This window comes from Pempheris klunzingeri, chromosome 18 (genome assembly GCF_042242105.1).
Source record: "Pempheris klunzingeri isolate RE-2024b chromosome 18, fPemKlu1.hap1, whole genome shotgun sequence".
Taxonomy (NCBI): domain Eukaryota; kingdom Metazoa; phylum Chordata; class Actinopteri; order Acropomatiformes; family Pempheridae; genus Pempheris; species Pempheris klunzingeri.
In genome coordinates, this window is record NC_092029.1 from 7751522 (window position 1) to 7775914 (window position 24393).

A 24393-nucleotide genomic window follows, 5' to 3' on the forward strand; every position below is an offset into this window, starting at 1 on the left:
CTGTCAACAAAACTCCACTAGTCTGAAGGGCTCTTCAGGGGCCAAATGCAAAGTGTTTGTATGTGAAGCAGGATTGTGGATGGCACTACTATGTTTTATGTCTTGTTTGGTTGTCTGTTTGGCATGTTGTGTTTTACCAAATAATGTGAAGTTTTATCATTGTAACTTTACTACTGTATTAAAGGCCTGATCCAGAAGTGGAATGTGGCGCTACATGTGGCACTGTACTTATCCCACTATTTTAGTTTATTTTTGTTTTTATTCTTTTTAAAGCTGTAAATTGTGTTGTTATTCCAGGGGCAGAGATCAATGCTTGGGGCTCCCCTCAAAGTTTTGGACAATTTTAAAATCAAGGGGCCAACAAATGTCCTATTATTTAGGATGGACCTCGTTCATTTCACACTGTTCATATTTACCTTATTGTCAAATTTATGGGTTGTGTAATCCACAATGTCCCCCAGTGGTTGGGGAAATTTGAATAAAATTTATCCAAAAACAACCACAATTGTATCCAGAGGCACTGGGACTTTTTGGTATTATACAACCTGCAGTGTGAGAAAATGTGAGCAACTGCTTCAACAAATAACAAGCAAAAAAAACAATGTGAAGGGTAAAAGAGTTAGTGATTGGGGACAGACCCTTCCCAGAAGCATCTAAGAATGCCCTCTGAATAAAATTAATTTCTTATTTTGGGTTACTATTTATTGAGCAAAAAGTGGAAGGTTCTTTTTCCTAAACTTGACAAATATGTATTGGTTTGTACCCATCGTTGATATGCTGATATGCTTCTGGATTGGGGCTTTAATTGGACTTATTTATTTTTGCTGTTACTGTATTAGCTTAGTAATGTACAGGTGTTGGGAATTGTCTGCATGTGTGTGGTCAGAATCGTCTGATTTTGTACGTTATTTTATGCCTGAATGTTGAATTTCTTGCTGTAAAGCAATCAAAGTTTCTCCTGTACTAACAGGCCAATGTATCAGTTCCCAGCAAAGCAGTAAATCGTCAGTATGACTGAGCATCTGTTCCTCTGAATGCTTTTCTGAGCTCTATCTGAAGTTATAACACTAGCAGCAAATCAAACTACTGTAGTCATTTGCGTATGAAGACTATGAGCAGGAAGTCACCGATGCACTAAAACCTTCAGTATGTTGAATGTATCACACCTGTAGGCACCCACAGGTGTTCTGAGTGAAAGAGTTGAAGGACAAAATGATGTCTTGGAATCCCGTTGTTGAAATTTTAAATGTCGCTAGTTTGAATACTGCTGAGTTGCCTAAACATCTCCATGGTTGTTTTCTACTTTGATGGTGGGTGACAATGACAAATGAAAGTGGAAAAAGTGCAAAGGGATATTTGGTATGTCTGTAGAAGTCGCTTGTGTTTTATCAATGACTCCACCTCTCTCTCCAACAGTGACTGTTATCTCTGACTATAATGTAGATTGCAGTCTGTCTGAAACTTGGTGATCGCCATTTGACAGCAAATATTTAGTCCAGTTGATGTGAAAGATGCAATATGTACAGGGTGTAACTGTATTCATGTGAGATTGTTTTGAAGTGGTAATGTAAATATATACATATACATATATAAATACATATATAAGATATATTTTTCAGTCTAAAGTAGTTGTGTGGTTCCCTGATTGTCTGAGTTTGAGCAGGTTTTAAAGTCTATTTGATCAGTTTGAGTTAAATGTTAAACTGAAGAGATTTGAACTGAACAGCTGCGACATGATATTTTTGTAACATATAGTCATACATAACCTATTTGTCTTGATTTGCCAACGACGATCTGTACAAATGGGCCAATAAAAGAAAAATCAGCAGCTGCTTGCTCTGTTTGTTTCGAACCTCTCTCTACACCTCATCAACTTCACACACACAGTTTTCACACACACAGAATATGTTGTTGTTCTTGTGGGTCATGGCAGTCGTTGCCAAAATTAACAAATGATGACATTCATGGGCTCCTCCCTGTGAAAAAGAGTCTAATCTCATCTCTGTGGTGAACTGCATCGACTCATAGTCAGGTTTTATTATTTACTGCTACACATGAGACCAGTTATGCACTTGGGCCGTACATAGACATACAAATAGAACATTAGATAGCAAGTCAGTGTCACAAAAAGGGAATTAAAGGTCAAATGAGTCACTAAACCCGTTTATAATCTTACAAATGATCATTCTGTTGTCACAGTCACACTGTTGGGTGACGGCATCTTTTGTGGTATCTGGGTGTGTGAGGTTTACTCAGAGTTTTTCTTCCCACACAGATTCATGCGGAAACCTGATTTATTAGCGTGTGACGCTCCTTACTGTCTGATAAGGTGAAGGCAGCCAGCAGAGCTCTCACTGATCTGGGTCAAGCTTCGTATCTGTTGAATGAACCACACACACAGATCAAATCATGGTATCATAAACTGAATATCTGTGTGACTGACCAATCAGCAGGCAGACACTAGAATAAAACGTCTAGAATTGGTCGCTTTTTAGTCTTTACATGAACTAGTATAGACTATAAACTCCTTTAGGGACGATCTTCTTAAGATCAAAGTCACGTTCTCTGGATCCTGACTGAGCATGTGAACAAAAATAATGTAAATTGAAAATAAGTGAAGAAGATTGGACTTCAGGCCAGACTATATGTCTTGTTGGGATGAGTGGAGACGCTGTAATCTCTGTTCAACGGGACCAAAACCAAAATGTCACAGTAAACCATTAACAATTTGTGGGATGCATTGCTGAGACATCACTGCATCACTCCTTGTAAATTTGGTCGGTCCTGTGAAATGAAGATTGAGTTTGTATCAAATACACGACCTGCTTAGAGCATTGGAATGTCGTTGAGATGTTTAAAGCAACCTTCAGTGAAGGTTCTAGTTTAAATGAGAACACTGGAAAATACTGACACAAGGACAGTCACTGTAGTTTGTGAGAGCTCAGAGAAATAGAAACATCAAATGGATGACTGAAATGAATATTTAAAACATCTGAATGGCTTTTTGAATTGATTTACAAAGAGAAAAATGAAAGTTTATTATTATTGTGTTATGTTATGTTAACATTGAACCTCAAGTGTACCTTCAGTACAGATGTTTGCACACACAATGGCTGGAATCGTCCACATCGTGATTAACCTGCTGCTGCTGTTTTCTTCTATCACCATCTAAGTGAAACATCGACAAAATCTTATCTCATGAGCTCAGTTTTATGATCTTATCGTAAACCCATTGGAGATTATCAGACCCTCTTTATCTTCTTTCTGCAGGTATAAATTGAGAAGGTGGTCTGATATCTGAATAGGGTTATCATATCACATTCCCATGCGAAGAAGATTCTGAGACGAGTCTGCTTTCATATATGGCAGCTCAGCACAAGCGAAATGTGTGAAAAGTGATTACATTGCCATAGTCAGTGATGGAGAGATCCAGACAGCAGAAGCAGAGAATGAGGACTCAAAATGCATACTGAAAATTAAAGATCTCACTGAGGAGGATGTTGGGCGTCATCACTGCCAACGAAGGCCAGATGTCTTCTCTCCTCACAATGGTGAGTACTGTAAGGATTAAAGTCTTATTGCTGTGTGGGCTGATGCTGAATTTATTTCACCTGATCAAGAGAAAGCTGTGGGGAAAAAAAAGAAATCTGTGCCCAAATCAAATGAATACATTAGTCTTTTTTTTCTTTCTTTGAGCCTGCTCAGCCAGCCCCGAGTTAACCCTCATGCCTGGTAAAACTGTGTCACTGCAGTGCGTTCTCCTCACCTACGTAGGGCTGGGACATTGTGATACACAGCTACAACAGGTCAGCCTGACGTGGGTGGATGTGGATGAATTCGGCGCTGAAATACAACAGGATTCACAACAGCAGATAAAACAGGAGTCTTCTTGCGACATAACACTGGCGGTCACCTTTTAACATCCTGGAAGCAGGAAGTTTGGGTGCCAGGTGACTGTGGATGAACAGGTCCACACTAAAACAGGTCCAGATCTGTGTGATTGATTCTAACTAGTGGACTCCTGGCTGTTTAATACAAATGGAAAAAACCTCTTTGTCTATGTAGCTCCTGGTGGAAAGGGAAGAGGACTTATCATAGAGATAGAACCTGAAATTAAATGTACAGTATTGTTCTTATCTGGGAGTAGTACCAATCTTGCCACTTACACTCCCAAACTGTTCCTTTAGGGTTAAATATGGATTTGGAGGACCGGTTTCAGTCATACAACACATTATTTCTCATGTCAAATTACTGTAATTCGCATTTTCAGGCGACAACCAGGACACGTTTGGCGCCGTGGTGGTGGTGGTGGGATGTGTGGTCTTGACTGCGCTGGTTGCAGGGTTTATTGCGAACAGAAGACAAACAAGTAAGCTCTGCTAAACTTCCTGAATCTATAGAGAGGGCCTGATGAAATCGCTACAGTGGAAGATTATCAAATACCTGAGCACAGACTAGCCTTTACATGTATACAGTCACTTCCAAACATGTGTCCACATGCACACATGTCACCTTGCACAACTGTACTTTGTGGTCTTTAAGGCAATCACTTTACGCCAAATGTGTAAATATCCTACAAGTTCTGTTTTCATTGTTCTCTTAATAACGGTAATTATTTTGCAAATGTAGAATCATGTATCACAGGCTTTCTTACGGTATGTAACCTGCGTAGTTACCAGTTATTATAATCAGTCTCTTGGATACATGCTGCTGATTTGATGTCATAACTTTAAGAAAAAGCTAGAGAAATCTGCAGTCTATACATCACTGAACATTTCATCATATTTAGTGATTTTGTAAACACAATGTAGCATAATATCATTTTTATCTTTATTTCAGACAACCAGCTGCCTAATGAGCCTTGTTACACGACCATTACCAACAATGTAAGCCAATTCTTTTTCAAAGACATGCATAAATAAAAATCTTTTGTGCTTTTAATCACTTTAAACGTTAACGAGAGTGTGTGTCTGTGTGTGTGTCTCCAGATTATGAATGCAGACGACGTGATCTGCGCTGATATTATTCTACTAGTCGGCTCTGACAGAGTGTGGGTCCATGAGTCCACTGAAAACGCCTGTGTTCGATACAAGTAGTCTGCTCTCTATAATGTAAATTGCAGCGTATCCTCTCTTTGTTCATGAGCTCAAACTGTGCTACTGCCACGTACTCCTACACTTTGATTTGCTCCACACCAAATCTCCATATGGGCACTTAGTCAACGTAGGAGCTGTTTTGTCCTTTGACTTGGGCCATTTTGCATTTTGAATCAACCAGAAACCTTAAAACTATTTCAAGGATTTTGTAAAGTCTACCTCAATACTTCTCTTTTTAGATTTGGTGGTTAATTCAGCAATTTGATTGCTTGTAGGTCGTGGTTCTCTATGAGATGAGGAATTATACAGTGGGTGTATTTACTTAACTCATTTATGGAGTGTTCAGGTCTATTATAAATCAAAAGATTATAAATATAAATATATATATATATATATATATATAGTTATATTTTATAATACAAAATCTGACATAAGTTCAAGGAGAAAAATATCCCAATAAACTTAACTTCCTGCATCATTTGACTGTATGATGTCAAGGTCAAAAACACAGGGAAATGGCAATCTGAACATTTCTCTTTCAGTACATTCAGACCAGCTGTAACTCCACTTATGGGTTTTTAAATAGCCGGTTAGACTACTTTCAAAGACGCCACTGCAGGCAAGTAATAGCAAACTGACTACAAGCAGAAGTTTGTTTATTAACTGGTGTCCAAACCAGATGAAGGACCTTGCAAAATGTGGTGGCAGGCAACACAAAGAATTATTTCTGAATGATTTTTCTGAACATTTCAGGTGGCCAAGCTGCACAGCCAAATGCAGCAGCTCATGCTGGACGGGAGCCTGCTCTTTTACTTGTGCAAACACACTGAATTAAATCATGGTTGGAGCTCAGTCTTCAGCTCTTCCCACTTTCCCCTGCCAGTCACACCTGCACACACCAGCCACAGCAGGTGAGAGACTGCCGGAGCCGGTCCCAGTGTTGCCCTATTTGCATTTTAAATGCTTGCAGCCAGCCCACTACTGTGTTCACAGTGCAGTGCAGCACAGCTAATCTACACACCTAAGGTGTGTGATTGGCTACAGCCAAGACTTTGGGGGGGTTGAAGGGATAGTAAAGACACAAACATTGACCAGAAAGGGGGAGATGGGGAGGGATAAAGTTCAGAAGGCATTCCATGACAGGTTAGAGGCCCACATTGCTTATCAAATGAAATGGAAGCAGAACTGGTGATCAGATTCTGAATATGAACATTTTTTTAAATACGGGATGCAAACGATGAAAGTAGACACATGGTCTTTTTTCCTCAATTTGTTCAAGGCACTGAAATGAATAGAAGATGAAGCTATGAGTTACAGCCGTGAGTAATATTAAAAAAACTAGAAAGGACATTAACGTAACGTAAAATGTCCCTGAAGATGCCAAACTCAGAGCTGTGATCTGTGGATAATGTGCCATATTTGTGCAATGCTGAGACTACTGCACATAAAGTCAGTGTAATGTGTTATATTCAATCATCTCTGCATTTATGATATAGTGTACAAAGGTCTGTGTCTATCGGGCCATCTTCATGTTTCAGTCGAATAACTTTATACATAAAGTACCCTTTACAATAAAACGGTGCATAACTGGTTTCAGTACGATCTTTCTTTGACTCAAGTGTTTTGATGCTATCTTCAGACACTTCCTTTGACCTTTCCTCACAATACATGCCATCATTTCCAAACATACAGTCAACTGAAGTTAACAGTAGTCTCACGGTGACTTCTCAGAAACATCTCAGCTCAAAGACGGAGAGCGACGGATGCCTTCCACGCACACATGTATTCCCATACCTTTTAACGAGTGGGTGTCTACAAGTATCATCTCAGCTTGCAAAGTCAGAAATACCAACCAAAGTAGTGAAATTGTGCACATTCTTTTGTAAACCCCCAAAGGTCACCACACACTCACACAAATAACTGATAAGCTTCAGGTCAAAGTCTTGAACCCCGGTGAACTCAGGCACCAGCTTGTCTGCCAAGTGCTTGGAGTGGACAGATCAGTGGGGGCCAAATGCTGCTGTCCCCTGGTGTGTGTCTGTGTGTGTGTAAAGAGCCATAGGGTCAGTGCTACAGTAGGGGCAGTGGGGGGTTGGGGGACAGTCGCTGGGATTGTTGTGCGTGTGTGGAACAAAAGGCCTTGATGACTGAAATCCTGCAAAAGGCAGGAGAGGAGGTGTTAAAAGTGATACAGTGGAGAAACAAGCAGACCTGAAGCTTAGCTGCCCTCATGTCCACACCCTGTCTGCACATACCCACTCTAATCCACAACCTGGCCTTCACACAGTTTCTGAAGAATGGATTTAAAAAAAATCACTTGAGGAAGTGGGGAAGAATTTTCATCAAGTTTGACAACCACTACAAGTAAACAAAATATATTTCTGCACAACCACATGAGAGTGAAGACTCTGATTGTTCTTTAATGACAAGAGCACTTGGCAAATAACCCTGAAAGTGAACTGTTGACATCTGGGAGAAAGAAAAGGAAAAGAAAAACAACAATAAAAAAACAAACAAACAAAAAAGAAACGTGCTGATAAAACCTAAAGGCAGATACCTATGAACCTATGAGGCTGCCTCTGTGTTCCACTGGCCCCATGACACATTGGCTTTTGTTAACACTTCACATTGAAATTGACCCTGGCTGCAGTCTACTTGAGGAGGAGGAGGAGGAGGAGGAGGGAGAAGAGGGGAAGGAGGTGTTTCTCGGCGCGGAGACAAAAAAGCGTATCGACGATTAACAATTTCCTGAAGGGAGGTGCTGCTTATCACTCCCCAAATCTCCACTGCTGAGCGCAGGACGGCTCACTCTGGAGCTGCACGCACACAATGGACTGAAACTCCCGGAGAGAGGTCAACATTAACAGCTGTGAAACCCTCCGCTGTAAACAAGTCACCTTTTTTTGTTTGGAGTCTCTGCTTTTTCAGTCCCGGGACGTTCAGGTGGGAGAATAATTGTTACAAATTTGCGCTGCGATTAATGAGGAGTAAATCTACTTTTGTATCAATGCAACGCGTTTTAGTGCTGAGTCTAAGTGGAAGGGGATAACATTCATGCGGATTCAAACTTCACTTGAACTGATTTTAACACCGCAAGTTCAACTAAGCGTTTGGACAACAAAAAACAAAAAGCGCAGCACAAAGTAGGCCTTCTGTTGGCAGTGACTTTGAATGTGATCCGAATGAGTTTGATTTTAATTCAAACAATAAGCCACACCGGTCAGTTGTGCTCTATTTTTAGTACACATCTACTTTGAACTTTACAGACTGTTTCTTAAATGTAATTTGTGTGAGGCACAAGCTTAAACACAGCCATGATGATGCATTTGTGTGAGACAGGGAGGTAAGTGACAGAAAACGCATAAAAGGACCTCATAGATCATCTCAGTTTTTAATTTGTGCAGGAGTTAATTTTTGTTTTTAGTCAAAACTGCAGCAGCAGCGTTTTGATTAAGCTACAGCTGCTGAAACACCACAGTAATCTACATAATCTAGTCTACTGGTGACAAAGGCATGGACACATTTCATAATTCCCAGTTGTTTTGAGAGTTTTATATCACTAAACGTCTCTGAGTGCTCTGTTTTACCTGATGATCCGCTTCCCTCCTCCATTAACTTTTTTTTTCACCACTCCTCCTCTTTCTTTCCTACAGCTCTCATCAGGTATGATTCAGAGGAAGGAGGTTGTGCTGTCTGTACTGGGTGAGCTCCAGGAGGCCACAGAGAGCTCTGGCCTGGATGCTCTGACCACAGTGGCACTGGAGGTGGACCAGGTCCTTGCTCCCTTCCAGCTCCCAGAGATTCCCTGTCAGGATTTCCTCGAATGGGATGGCGTGGATGATATAGCTCACGGCCTGTACCCAGCCGACGCACCTTCGGGCCTCTTGCCTCTAAACTGCAAGGGAGAGGGAAACCTGCTGTTTGATGCAGTTAGCATGCTGTTAGTGGGCAACACTGGACTTAGCTTGGAGCTACAGGTGAGCACTAATTGGTCTTAATATCGATCTCTATGGTCTAAATGTAGCTGTTTATGTCTTACAGTATTAATTGCATGGCTTTCATCCCCTGCAGGTGCGGACCGTAGTGGAAATGGTGCTGTGGAAGAGATACTACCTGTCTGGGATGATTGATTCAAAAATGATGCTCCAGGCTGTTCGCTTCAGTCTTTGTGCTGAAGAGTCTGAGGACATGCTCAACTTGCCTGTAACTGTGTTGGAGGCCATTTTTGATGCAGACGTCAAAGCATCTTGCTTCCCTGGTTCATACGCCAACATGTGGCACGTGTATGCCCTGTCGTCAGTCCTACAGTTTAACATCTACTCCGTCTACCCCATGTTCAACCTCAAGATCCGACCCTATTTCAACCGTGTCATACGTCCAAGGACCTGGCCTAAAGACTCTGAGCCACAAACCCTCCACATCATGTGGTCTGGCGAGCTGCAGTCTGGGTCATTGTTCAGGCCGAATCATTTTGTGGCGCTTGTCCAGACGAGTGACCTCATAGTTAGGAGCCCTGATAGCGAGCAGAGGGAGTCGCCAATCAAGAGTGAGGAGCTGCTGAATCAGGATGCGCAACTTTCTTACCCAAGTCTGAAAGACAAGTACAACATCACCAAGAGGACCTTCTACCGCTGGAAGAGGCAGACGCAGGAGCACTGCAAAAAGTCAGCAGCCAGGTACGAGGCGAAGTATTTCCTGCAGGCTTGTTACCTGGAGGGTAAGCTCATCCCACTGCACCAGTTTAAAGAGTTTTTCCCTGAAATCTCAAGGTCGTCTTACTACAACTGGAAGCACGAGCTCCTGAAAACTGGAGGTAACTTCTCCACCTCGTCTTCGACTGGAGAGATTAGTCCTGGAGAGAGCACGGAACAGGAGGCATGGTCTTCACCTGAAGCAAAGCAGGATGAGCCGGACCACCATGACAGCGTGGCCAGCATGTTTGGCCTCAACTTAGGCAAGCTGGACATGGAGCGTGCCCAGAACGTAGCTCACATGCAGGAAGCCAAGCGTTGTCTCCAAAATTGCATCGCAGTGAACACCTCCCTCCCCTTTAGGATCTTCAAAAGAAATTTCCCAGGGATCTCCAGATCGACCTACTACAACTGGAGGAGAGAAGCCATGCTGTTCAACAGAGGTTACAAAGGCAGTGTTGGCAGCAGCGAGGACAGCTCAGATGCTGACAAGAGTCAAAGCCCTAAGAGTCTGTCACCAGTCCTGCCCAACACCAACCAGACTGTTGCACCCAGAATGAGGATCTTCAGGCAAAAGCACAAAAGCTTCAGACTGGCTTACATGAGTAAAAAACAGCTCAGAGATGCTGCAAAGCTACAAGTCCAGAGGTCCAAATGGTCCCTGACAAAGTTCAAGCTCAAGTTCCCATCCATGTCCCCTTGTTTCTACTGGTTGTGGCGCAGCGGTCAGAAACGCAAGAAGAAGATGGTCGCACAGAGCGCAGAGATCAACCCTCCAGTTCTCCAGAGTCTGGAGAACACTGCTTCAGAAAACAAGAATATGGAGATGAAGCTGGATGGTCAACATGTGCTCCCATTAGTTGCAAGTCCCAAATATCGACAAAGTGCCTCCATGCCCTCCTTTGATGCCCCACATTCAAAGCACATCCTTCACAGCAAGGCACCCATTGATGAGCAGATGTTTGCGATGGATGTTGTGGCTCTGGCCAACTTCAAGGCCAAGGCCAAGCTGTTCCTGCAGCAACGCTTTGAGGAGAAATCCTTCCCCACTTTTAAAGAATTCAGGTCTTACTTCCCCTTCACTCCGCGCTCCACATACTATATGTGGAAGCGAGCTTTGCATCATGGCGTGTCACTGGTTCACGGGTAAACGCACAAAGCTTTTATCCCATGAAAATGGGCTTTCAGGAGCAACATTAAAGCTCTGTTAAGGAACTTCTTGGCCCCCAAAACATTCATCTTTCTGCATGTTTTTTTTTCTTTGTAAACATACTACCTACACTTTGTTGACTTCATGTTTTCATGTACTAAAAGACTTCAGTATATTGGCTTACCATCTAAATATACTGTGTCCTTCCTCTGCCCCACCGTTACAGCTCATTCCTCCCTCCTGGACATTTGCACGTGTGTGAAAAGAAACTGCGTCGTAGGTCAGTTTAAACTCTGCATGTTGCCCTCCAGGCAACAAGCAGTTCAAAGCTGTTTTGTGGTATTTTCTGTGAAGCCGTTTCTCCTCCATTCCCTTTTAATCCTCACTAAGCATTGTACTTGGAGTCCTTTATTTTTTCATTGTAGTAAGATTGTTAATGTTTTGTTGGTGCCTGTAATATTGATCTTGGAGATTCCTGGTAGTTAAATGTTGTTGTTTTTTTATTCTTTTGTATGTAAAGAGCAGCCAGTATTTTTCATTTTGATTACTGAATGTGAACACCTCAGGGATTCACTTTGTGCACCCAGGTTTTACGTGGTCGTCTCAGGGTTTTGCAATTTTAATGATCTATTTTTAAAATGCCTGTTTTTTTTTTTATAGACTATGAGTTTTGTCACACTTGATTTGCACTAAAATAGTTCCCATCACACTGTTGAATGTATTGTCTTAACCATCATGTACCCTTTTGGTTAAGCTTGAATTTTCTAACAATTCTTCTCTTGAAAAATGTTTACAAAATTTCTTTACTTGAACTGAATATAAATGAAGATATTTTATTTTATTTTTTTTTTACGATCCTTCATGACAAAACTACCTATTTCCTTGTAATACTGGGGAACATGTGCCTTAATAAGCTACATTTGCCTGCTATCGTCACTGCTACCGTCACAACTCTAAACAATAGTTTTCAGCTTATATTTGTACGTAGTGTATTTATTTTTCTTATTCATTACACTGAAATGGGTTCTGTTGATCCTGGCAGCTTGTATTATTTTCAGTCAGTAGGTAAGGACATTTATGCTGTTAGGCTGTATATAAATAAACTATCATCAACACTTAATGTTTCATGCTTCTTTCTTGCTTAAAGTTCTCATCATGTGAGATTTAATGCTGCATTTTTGGTTCTAGGTATTGTACCTTGGAAAGTGGGGTATCATCATGCAAGCTCAGTAACACAGGCCACGTTTGACATGATAAAGTTCAGTTTTCTGCTCCACAATATCTAAAAGCATCAGTTGCAATAAGTCAGGCAACTGTAAAACCTCTTTAATTTACCTAAATCCATTGATCTACCTTCCAAGGCAGTGAACCCTTGTTCTGAAGTGATACCAATAACCCTTTGTAAGCACTCCTAATCCTATGCCCCATCAGCCGCATCTTGATTTAATTGTCTGGTGGGGTAAATTGGACAGCTTAACACATCCCACATCAGTGGCAAAGGTCTGTATTATGACCTTAAAGAAATGCCAGGTCTTGCCGAGTTAAGTCATGTTAACAACCAGTGTGCTGTACAAAAGACAAAGAAAAAGGAGCAAAATCACTCTCTGTGACCACATCCAAATGTGCAAACAAGCAGGTCAACTAAGCCAGTGGTTTAAGAATAGAAATGAGCTCTGAGGCTGTTTTGGTGGTTTTTGCTCATTGCCTTTTTTCTATTTAGCTATTGTGCTTGTGCAAATGAAGGTAATGGTCAAGAGTGGCCAGGATGGAATACAGAGAGAGGGGGAAGGGGGTTAATTGTATGCATGGGGTGTTTGAGATAAGGCCAAGAACATCCAAGAGATTGGGGGATGGCTAGAGGTGTAGAGGGGAGGGAGGGGCCTGAGATTATTGTTTTAAACATCAGTCTTTTGATCAGATGATACCAGTGACTACACTACTCATTATGTTTGAGTAGAATTTTCCAATGATATTTATTTTAGTCTCCATTGCTTATACCTGTCCTGTATTTATTGTATTCCAACTATCTACGTTAGTAGGGACTGTATGTCTTACAACAAAAAACCTAAATGATGGGAAAAACCTGATATTAGTCCACCAAGTCTACGGGTTAGTAAAAGCAAGGTGAGTTGTTTTAAGGTGAGAGTTGTGGAGCATGTGTAAAATCATGGCAATCATTCTTAGACCTGAGTATTTTTTTTTACATCATGTAAAAGTTCAGTTCAGCCTGCACTAAACCCTTTGGGTATTTTATCAGCTTGGCTACAGTCTCAGTGATCTTCCCACCTACATATCAGCAATGTCAGGTCTAGTTACAGTCAAATTTAATGGCCTGATTCCAAGTTTTCTTTATAAGAATTCTAAACCCAAATTAATAAAAAGGAATCTGTGTGATCAGAATGGATAAATGAAGAACACACTGTGAGTGGGTGGTGCTTCAGGTTACTGTAAAAAATAACATTTTATTCAGGAAGTCTAAACAGAGATATAAATCCATCTGAAGGCTTATGGTATCTTATGGCATTGACTATAGATAAATACAGTATGGGCAGGAGCAATGATAACAGCTTTGAAAAACTATTTTCTGACTTGAAAATATGTGAAACTAGCCTTAAATGACGTGGTGAAATTTAGAGCCAACATATGGAGTAAGATTTGATATGAAGTACACATTGTTTGCCATAAAACTGAATCATTTTATAGCCATATGTTTGCTGAAGGTAATAGTGGTCTGTTATTCCCCTTGAATGAACACCAACATTTGACAGGCAATTAACAACATGTTAACCTTGAAAAAGTATATTTTAAATGTAAATTGTCATGTGATCAGTGTCTAAGACTCACTGAGGTAAGTGACCTTGGCTTAAAGTTAAAGTAAATATTTAAAGTCTTTGTGTTAACCTGTGGGTCTGTTTGCAATCTCCATCTTCATTACTGTATGATGGGAGGAAGTCTCACTGGCACAGAGCTACTCTACATTGTTTATCTCAAAAATAGCATGAAAATAATGAGGGCTGGCAGGTGGAGGCGGAAGTCTTCAAGGATTAGCACACTGAAGCTGGTTCTGAAAGACAGAGCGATAAAGCAGAGAAGCATCTCAAGGATGCCACATTTACTCAGTAAACAAAACAGACCTGTGGGACTCTTTAGGCTTGTGGTTTGCTGCCAATTAACCTCTGATAGGAGTGCTGCTGTGAACTCAGAAGAACTCTGGAATATGATCTTAGTGTGGGTTAAGTGAGCAAGTGGAGAAATGAAAAAGCAGAGCAATTTGCCAATGAACATTTGCAAATAACATTTTCCAATCATAGATTGGCAGAAATGATTCAGAATATGTGTGAGATGGTTTAAGTATATCTCACATAAGACCTGGCTCCAGCAGTTTTTTGTTGTTTCAAACACACACATACACACGCACACACACACACACACACACACACACACACACACACACACACACACACACACACACACACACACACACACTCACACACACACACACACACACACATACACGCACACACACCCCTTCTGTATATGCAGGCATGTAGAGATTTTGTCCACTAGGTGGCAGTGGTTTTCTTCATAAGACAGTTTCTGTGGTTTTGGTTGCCTTCATAAAAAAGCTCCAGGCAAGCACACTTTGGTTTGGACACAAAATCAATATGTTGCTGTATGGCTCAGGGTGTGTAGTGCAGATTCCTCTAGTGATAACTCCATTAATAAACATAATGCAACATTGCAGCCAGTAATGCATAAGCTAGATAATGTCTGGGAAATAAAATTGGTTAATGACAGATTAAACAGTACAGCCAGAAAACAAAGAGATGAGACCATCTGTGCTCCCCATTTAATGATTATTTTGTGCCTCCCAACTGTTCCCTTGTATTTTTATGGTTATTAAATGCAAATGACTACAACCTAAAATAATTTGAATAACATATTTAGATTAAATGCTAGGATTTCTCAGAGATCCAGAGGCAAGAGGATATATATAAAGCTTATTGTGGGTTGGATCTGTGCGCAAATGATGTGCACCAGCACAACGAGCCACCAGGAGCACTATCCACCTGTCTCATGAACCCCACCTAAGTTGTTGTTTTATGCTATTGAGCCAATAGATGCCGGTCAGAATCATCTTAATACATTTCTATTTTCTGAAAGAGTCTAGAACCAAACAGTATGTTTACTCACACTCAATAAAATCTTAATTCCTTTATCAACATTCATTTAGCTAATACAGCAGCTAGGACTAAATACAGTATTGTTTTATGTACCCAATAACAAACATGCAAGATGATTCATATGCTTATAAATATGTATACACTTAAGCTTTGTTACTCTTATCAGCACCTGTTGAACTTCAACAGATTACTCATTGCCTGAGACGTCCAATTTCTAGAGAAATGATCAAGTTTCAGTCATCCCAATTTGTTATTAGCAGCTGGCACTGCTTAATGTGATACAGCATTGTCACATGGTGGCAAAAACAGAACACAGTGCATCTAGGGTTTTGTGGGCATGAACAGATTGTGAAAAAACAAAACAAAGAAGTTTAGCTCAGTCTAAACCAGGGCAGGTACACAGGGACAATAAGTCTCTGTATTTGACTTAAGAATGAGGTTGATGTGAAGTCATTCCTCTCAAGGTGCATGTCCGCTTGTGAAGTTAGGTTCTGAATTGTTCATGTCCAATGAGACAAGAAGCTTTTTGTGAATCTTTCATAAGTAATGTGCAATTTGTATGCTCAATTACACATAATGTTGTGCCCCTGAGCATGCTCAGACCTTGAGGGCACGGCAAGAAGGATTTTGTCTATGCAAAACTGAAGAGTGGAAGCATTAGTTAATTCAATAAGAAAGTATTATTTACTTAATGCGGCCGAATACTGCTCCGATCAATTTCCTCTCACATTTATTCTGAAGTGATTTACCGTAGGCTTGCTCTTGTTGTTGTGCCCAGCACCTCCCATTTCATCAAAATCAAATACACACATATACAGTACACACACACACACACACACACACACTACAGCTGCTGATCAGAGACCAGCACTGAAAAGTAAATCAATGTGTGACAACCCTATTTTTCCTGCATCAATTGTTTCACTCTTTGTTTGTTCTGAATCAATAATTCTGTGATATTTTGTCACTGATGAATGGAGAGACAGAGAAAGTGTGTGTGTCGGTGTGTGTGTGTGAGTATAAGAGAGAGAGAGAGAGAGAGAGAGACATGATTGATTGTCAGTGTATTAACAAAAGGAGTTATTGCAACTCTGATCCCAGTTGCTGCTAGAGCGCCATACCACATGTCGACAGATGATAATCAGGGCTAAAGGTCAGGTAAATAAAGGCCTTGATGGGTAATCCATGTTTGCCAACACATAATCCTCTGTGTATGTTTGTTTTGTGCTCTTGTACAGTTCTACCACCTGTTCAATTTTGATTCAACACAAGCTTGATCCCTCAATGCAACATCCAAACTGTGAGTCAGAGAGCAGAACAGCCAGACGTTCAATAAAGCAAAGGATCTAAAGATAAGAACGCGGACGAAAACATCTATTATCCACCTGTTCGTCCATCCGACCATCTCAAGCCTTACCCTAGGAGCTCTTGAGAAAACCCAGTTTGACTGGAGTAAAGGCAAGGAGTTGGTTTTCAAAAATGTTTTTGGTGGAAAAAAACCCATTCCATCATTACACTTTTATTTACTTGGTTGCTTTTCATTTCTACAATATGTGTTTTCACTGAAACCTCACATGGTTACACATCAACTGTACCCCTGAACAGTATGTTCGATCTTTGAGAACAGTTTGACAATTTTGGAAATACACATTTATTTGTTTTCCTGTCCAGAGTTGGATAAGAAAAACCCTTTCCTATCAGCTCCTTCAATATGAAGATACATCCAGTTGCCTGTTAGCTTAGCATAAGGTAGAGACTGGAAAAAGGGGGAATATGGCCAGGTAGTAAAACCCAGCTATGAGCTCTAGTTAAATCTCATTTGATATCATTCAGTTAATATCTCATTGGTTATTGTGCAGATTAAACAAACAAGATTTAACATGTTAATTTCCAGTCTTTATGCTAAGCTAAGCTAACTGGGAGCTGGCTCAAGCTTCATATTTCCTATTTAAGAGAGGTATGGATATTCTCATCTAAGCATTGGCAAAAAAAAAAGCGAAGACGTGTATTTCTCAATATGTCAAAGCATTGCTTTAACTTTAACTGAATTTCAGCATTTAATGAGGCCTTTTTTAAAAACTAGATATCATAGTTAAACACTGTGAAAAAGGCAGAGTAAGAACAAATGTGCCTGTCATATGACGTGCACTTGCCCCCAGCTTCCTACAGGGCTCAGTGTCACTGCGCCCTCCTCGATGAAGGTTGAAGGCCTGATAACCCTGCTTGTCAAAATGACGGGAAAACTATCCACCATATCCCCTGCTAATGCCCTCTTTTGATTCTCCCTTGTTAATAAGACAGCCTTATTAGTAACCTCAACCTCTCCAAATGAACCTCCCATAATGACCACGCAGGCTCTATTGTGAGCCGGGTGGGTGTAAGCACAGCTGTTGGTTTCTCTAATGGCTAATGTCCAGGGCTGTGATTAAGAGCACCGCGACCATGAACCATGAACTCATTTCAGCTCAAGCTATTGTCTGCAGAATGAGAAGATAAGAGCTAATTGCCAGATTTTGTTTCAGCAAAAGAAAAGAAGAGCGATATACAAGGGAATAACTATAAAGTCAGGAATGGAAATTAGGGTTTGGGTAATAACTGACTGTCGGCATTAGTAACTCCCAGCAAACACTTTAAAGCTTTTGCGTTCGTGACAGCAGAGTTTTGATTGCCAGTGTCTACACAACTTCATACTTGTTAATATTACGTCCCTTGTGTCCTTTTAATGGAAAGTAGAGGCAGTGAAATAATCCAGAAAAGCACAGATTCCTTTTCTTTATGAGAGGAGAGGACATGTGAGGTGACAGCCTAATTGTCCTGCACTGTCCTTGCTGTACTTCCTACTCTTCACAGCCAGACAGAAACAGTAAATGTGACCCCAATAAAGGGTGGGGCAGATGCATAATTATTTGATTTAGATGAACTGCTGATTTGTTCCAAATGATCCGCCTTTGCCACCTCTACATTTTAAACTTTCACCTTCAAAGAGAAAGTTTAAAGCAAAGATGAAGTCCTCTACAGCTGTTTTCAGGTGGCCATGTGCTGCTCTGTGATCAGCCTATTTCAGTAAATACTAAAGAGTGCAGTAAAATTAAAGGGCTTAAAGCTTGACTGTACTGAAATTATCCAGCAACATTTTAGATGAAACAAAATATTCTACTAAATCCAACTTGAGTCGGATGAATCAAATTGTCCCTTGTGTCGGTTTAAGTCCTTTGCTGAGTATATTAAGTTGAATTATTGCAGCTGTTTTAGTCATACAAGGTCTCAAGCTTCAGTCAGACCGCTTCGGGATTGTGATAATTAAAGAAATTTATGAACAAAGAAGATGTTAGATCTGTGCTTGGGGAAATACATTTCACCTTCAAGCTAAGCATTCTACACAGCTGTCCTTGTGAGAGCTTCATTCCTAAAGTTATGTGTGTGAGGATGTGTGTATGGATGGCTTCTACTGTGGACAAGATTATGGATTATTTATTACAAGAAATGATTATTTCATATTCCTTGCAACATAATCCATAATCGACCGACAACCGGTCCATTTTATAAAATTATTAATTCATCCAAAGACGTGACAAGAACATTAACATTAAGGCAAAGTCTTTTTCTGCATTGCTAATACAGTAATTAAAATATACTGAAATGTGTCAGAAGACAAAATACTATTTATTGCATGGATCTCATCAAAGAGGTCAGCACAAAATTGCTTTTAAACAGAGAGAAAAGAGAATCAATGCATCATTTCTGGGCATGTAATGTTGTCCTTTTTAATTAAGACATTCTCATTTAATGTAAATTTTTTTTGTATTAATAAGTGCATCCACTAAATCAAGTAAAAATGAGCTTTGAGATTAAGAAACATATCATTCATAGGGTTTGAGCTCCACAACACAGACATTACTGTAATGTACAGCATTGGGGGACCAACAAAAAAAAGGTCAAGTAGCTGAAAGAGTAAAACACACACTCATCCTCTGTATGTGCCGACTAAACCAAGAAAATTCAGGTGTTTTTACATCAGCACAGAGCTGTGTCTAAACACCAATGGAAACATTGTCTTGTGCTTTTGTTTGTTTTAAACATTAGCTGTATGCGGGTGTATATGGGTGGGGGATGGGAAGGGTATGCAGACACAATGTGTCTGCATTGAAATGATCACAAAAAAGCATTGGCTGTATATCAGTTCTTATTTCTGGGTATTGTCACCACACCAGCAGGCTGTAAAATTCTAGACAAAATAATTTTGCAGGTCTTACAAACATAAAGATACACTGTGAGAAAAGTAGCCATTACAAGTAATGCCCATATGGTCTGTGTGTGTTTGTGTGTGAGTAAGAGTGTGCTGGAGCAAAGGCTGGTCCCTCTCAACATGCTGAATTATAGCTGTGTCACTTCCAATCAGGTCTGTAATATTTCACACAAAGGCAGAGGAGTCCCAAATCCCTCTGTCTGAGTGCATTTGTTCATCTGCCCACTCTGAGAGCAGAACACTTTGATTGTATCTGGAGAATTGGACCATATTGTTTCTTAAATTCACTAAGGAGGAAGAAAAGACTAAAACTTTTTCTACAGGTAGATATGGATATAATATCACCCTTAGGATGGTCTTCTTCTGATGTATTAAAAATGGGCTTTGGGATGTAGAGCGCACTGCGAGCAGGCTGGGGCAGGAAATGTAGGGGCAGGTTGGGGGTGGGCTGACAACTCAAAATATTAAAAGATAAAAGTCAGGATTCCTGTTGGTGAGGAGTCCAGCTGAGCACATTAAGTTCCCAGCTATACAGAGATCAAGGTAACACGAATTCATCATGATATTGTAATGTGTGCAAAAAGGCCGATAAAGGCGCTGGGGCTGCTCTGGGTTTGCTGCATCAGCATCAGTGCAGAGTTCCATTAACTTCCTGTTCTGTGCACAACACACTGGGATTAAAATCGGAAAAGAACTTGTGGTCGCCCAACTAAAAACTTTTCATTCTCCTTTTCCACACAGTGTTGGATTCACCAAACCATTTTGGCCCAGATTCATGATTCCTGCTCATGTTAAAGCTGTGTGCATAGAAGTATAGGAAGACCAATACTTCTCATATCAAGAGTTTGGAAGGTGGTATCTTTTTAGCCAAAAATAAAAGAACAAACATATAAAGATGGGAGACAATGTGCTTGCCTATTCTGATGTAAGCTGATATGGCATGTCTGGCTAATTAGCCTTCTTCCCTCAGTAATGAGTCGTACTTCCAAGGAGCATTTCATACCGATACTTTCATTATTTGGTTAAGTTGCAAGTTATGTTAGAAAAAAAAAGCTCAGTTCAAGTCAGGATCACATCGTAGTAACCATTTCCATGTCTTCTATGTGGACCAACTGGTAAAGATGCAGACATTTTACCTCGAACATGCAGTTTTAGTCCTATACAGTTAAGTCTTTCAGCACAACATCATGTATGTAACCATCTAGTGTACTGGCCTATAGACCGTAAACAAGAAAATGATAATTTTCTTAGCCTCCCAACTGCTGCATAGATTGTGGGCCCATGTACAAACATAGACAGCGGGGTGGATTTAATGCAGGATGCAGAATAATAACAGACAGATCAAAGGGTAGGATGGGCAAATAAACTTGTTGAATTGATCTTGCAAGAGATCTGAAACAAACTGAACCAACTGAGGAAGTTACAGAGGATTTCTCAGTTTTTCAGTTTACCTTTCTGCCGAAAGTACATGAACATGACCACCTGACATTTCAGTCCAAAAGAAAATGTGAATTTTATGTACTGTATTAAAGTTTGTAGAAAAACATAGAATCAATAATTTTCTTTTTTATCATTTGAAGCCTGCTTTTTTCTTTGTAAGAGGGGCCAATAATTCAAACAATGTTATATTTAAACTATTAAAATTTGCACCACAATTGTATTTTACTGAACTACAGCATACCGGCATTTACAGCTATATCCAAAGCAATCATGTTGGCATTTCTTTAAGCTGAAAATCAATTACTTATTTTCTATATAAATACAGTAACTATAGCTCCAGGTGAGGAGGAGAGAACATTGGAGAAGAGAGCGTCGCTTTGTTTTCATTAACAGTAAATTAAATGGCATTTCCCCTGCAGGCTGGAACTTCAATCTGTCCTGATTTATTAGCTTTGGAAACAAACTCTCAGAGCCGTGCAACAGATGACCAACCAATCCCCTGGGCCAGGTCCTTCATTTGAAGCAAGCGGCTATAGCGGGACTGCGCTACTATGTGTCCAATCCGCACAGGCCTTATCTGTCAGGAGAGTATTGACTGCATTACTCATTATCAGCCGAGAGTGTCTCTGCTAGTAAACTCACAGTCAATGAAGTCAGCTATCAAAAGCAATACTCAAGAGGACGTCTGGCCACAAGGAGATGATCCCAGTGCAATCATACATCTCTCTCTGTCTCTCTTTCTCTGTCTTAAATAATCTGTCTCTCTCTCTCTGTCTCTGTCTGTAGCTCTCTTTGTAGCTTTATAGCTTTTTAATCAACTCTTCCCACGGCTGCTCACTGCCTTTCTGGAGGCAAAACTCGAGGGAAAACTAGATGACAACTTCTGAGCCTCAAGAAACCAAGTTATCACTCCATTCCAATAAATCTGACTTTAAGGAAGAAAAATAATAAACACTTGAAACAAGTCTAAAACCTACATGTAATATACCTTCACAGCAAGAAATGCGTTAGTATTGACAGGTCAGGAGGTAATAGATTGAGCTCTGTATTTTGAGAAGAGACAACTTTAAAGGAGTAGTTTGACATTTTAGGAAATGTGCTTGCTCACTTTCTTGATGAGTCAGATGAGAAGATCAATATCACTCTTATACCTGTATGCTAACTGTAACGTTACATCCCGCAGCCAGTTAGCTTGGCTTAGCTTAGCATAAAGACAGGAAATGGAAAACATTGCAAGTATAAAAGACACCTGTCCACAACCTCAAACAGTCACACTCCAAACTCCACTATGGTCAAGACCAAAGAGCTGTCAAAGGACACCAGAAACAAAATTGTAGACCTGCACCAGGCTGGGAAGACTGAATCTGCAATAGGTAAGCAGCTTGGTGTGAAGAAATCAACTGTGGGAGCAATTATTAGAAAATGGAAGACATACAAGACCACTGATAATCTCCCTCGATCTGGGGCTCCACGCAAGATCTCACCCCGTGGGGTCAAAATGATCATAAGAACGGTGAGCAAAAATCCCAGAACCACACGGGGGGACCTAGTGAATGACCTGCTGAGAGCTGGGACCAAAGTAACAAAGGCTACCATCAGTAACACACTACGCCGCCAGGGACTCAAATCCTGCAGTGCCAGACGTGTCCCCCTGCTTAAGCCAGTACATGTCCAGGCCCGTCTTAAGTTTGCTAGAGAGCATTTGGATGATCCAGAAGAGGATTGGGAGAATGTCATATGGTCAGATGAAACCAAAATAGAACTTTTTGGTAAAAACTCAACCTATCGTGTTTGGAGGAGAAAGAATGCTGAGTTGCATCCAAAGAACACCATACCTACTGTGAAGCATGGGGGTGGAAACATCACGCTTTGGGGCTGTTTATCTGCAAAGGGACCAGGACGACTGATCCGTGTAAAGGAAAGAATGAATGGGGCCATGTATCGTGAGATTTTGAGTGAAAACCTCCTTCCATTAGCAAGGGCATTGAAGATGAAATGTGGCTGGGTCTTTCAGCATGACAATGATCCCAAACACACTGCCCGGGCAACAAAGGAGTAAACGAAAGGAGACCATTTCAAGGTCCTGGAGTGGCCTTGCCAGTCTCCAGATCTCAACCCCATAGAAAATCTTTGGAGGGAGTTGAAAGTCCGTGTTGCCCAGCGACAGCCCCAAAACATCACTGCTCTAGAGGAGATCTGCATGGAGGAATGGGACAAAATACCAGCAACAGTGTGTGAAAACCTTGTGAAGACTTACAGAAAACGTTTGACCTCTGTCATTGCTAACAAAGGGTATATAACAAAGATGAACTTTTGTTATTGACCAAATACTTATTTTCCACCATAATTTGCAAATAAATTCTTTAAAAATCAGACAATGTGATTTTCTGGATTTTTTTTCTCATTCTGTCTCTCATAGTTCAAGTGTACCTATGATGAAAATTACAGGCCTCTCTCATCTTTTTAAGTGGGAGAACTTGCACAATTGGTGGCTAACTAAATACTTTTTTGCCCCACTATATATATATATATATATATGATATACTGTATATCACAGAACAAATATGAGGGTGAATGCATGGACCTTCTCACTTAATTCTTGGCTTGAAAGTGAATGAGTGTATGTGCCAAAATGTCAATGTTCTTTTATGTGGCATTGTTGGCAGTTAGCAAAATCTTTCTCCCAGCCATCTAAGTCAGAATACTTTCTAAATAAACTAGGCTACTGTATTGTAAACTTTTCTCTGCCTTTCAAAAGTCTTTAATAAAATCCCTCTGTTCAGCTTTTAACAAAGACTTGATACATTTTGAATCTGATCCTTAATTGAATATACTACATCTGTTGCCTGTATTTATAACCTGATTTCCCCACAGAAATCATTGAGCATTTAACTTGTTTTGTCTTGGCTTTTACCTGTTGAACTAAATAAAGTCTTGGAAGTGTGCCACTAAGTGCTCTGAGGAATTTCAGGCATAAAAACAGGGTAAAGTTTTCTTTCATCCAGTTTGTTTCTGTCTCATGACTATTTCTATCTATTGCTTTTGTTTACACTGAGAAAGTATGATTTATTTGTGCTGCATATCCACCAAGGCATCATCGACTTCCAAACAGCCACAGCAAGGAAGAACAAAAAAAATTGGCTTGAAACATATACAAATAAAAAAGGGAAAAACAGTAATTACTTCAGCTGTCAAATGACTCTTGAAATATATATTTTTTATCATCTGGAAGACTGAACTTCAAAGAACTATCAGATTCCATTGTCTCTGTACGATGAGATGCGAAGTCACAGTGAATAGCATCTTCCAAGTGTCACTGAGGAGAGTGAGGGGAGATATACATACAAAGCTGCAGAGCGCTTAAGTTGTATGAATGTACTGAAAACTGCAATTACTATCATGCATGATGTTCTTTTGAAATGTGACTATAACGTAGGCTGTACAATGCAAATAATCAACAACATAAACATCAACATTCCTGTAAATTGTGAGAATTTCGGGAGCTGATTTGAGGATTGAATTCCTTCCAAATTAGCTACAGTTGATTGATCTAGTTGCATGTAACCAAAGTGAAAGCATGCAGTAA

General features: G+C 40.3%; 1 protein-coding gene across 1 annotated transcript; it reads left to right on the plus strand.

The window, feature by feature from the left end:
- The first annotated feature begins 8761 nt into the window (after positions 1-8761).
- vrtn (vertebrae development associated) lies at positions 8762-10937 on the plus strand. The gene is made up of 2 exons (XM_070849930.1): positions 8762-9073; positions 9168-10937. The coding sequence occupies exons 1-2, from the start codon at positions 8762-8764 to the stop codon at positions 10935-10937; spliced, it is 2082 nt and encodes a 693-aa protein (XP_070706031.1).
- The last annotated feature ends 13456 nt before the right edge of the window (positions 10938-24393 follow it).

Excerpts from the sequence above, each read along its gene's own strand:
- vrtn (XM_070849930.1), top strand. The coding sequence starts at position 8,762 with ATGATTCAGAGGAAGGAGGTTGTGCTGTCTGTACTGGGTGAGCTCCAG. Across the intron at positions 9,074-9,167 it reads GACTTAGCTTGGAGCTACAG|GTGCGGACCGTAGTGGAAAT; the intron begins GTGAGCACTAAT and ends CATCCCCTGCAG.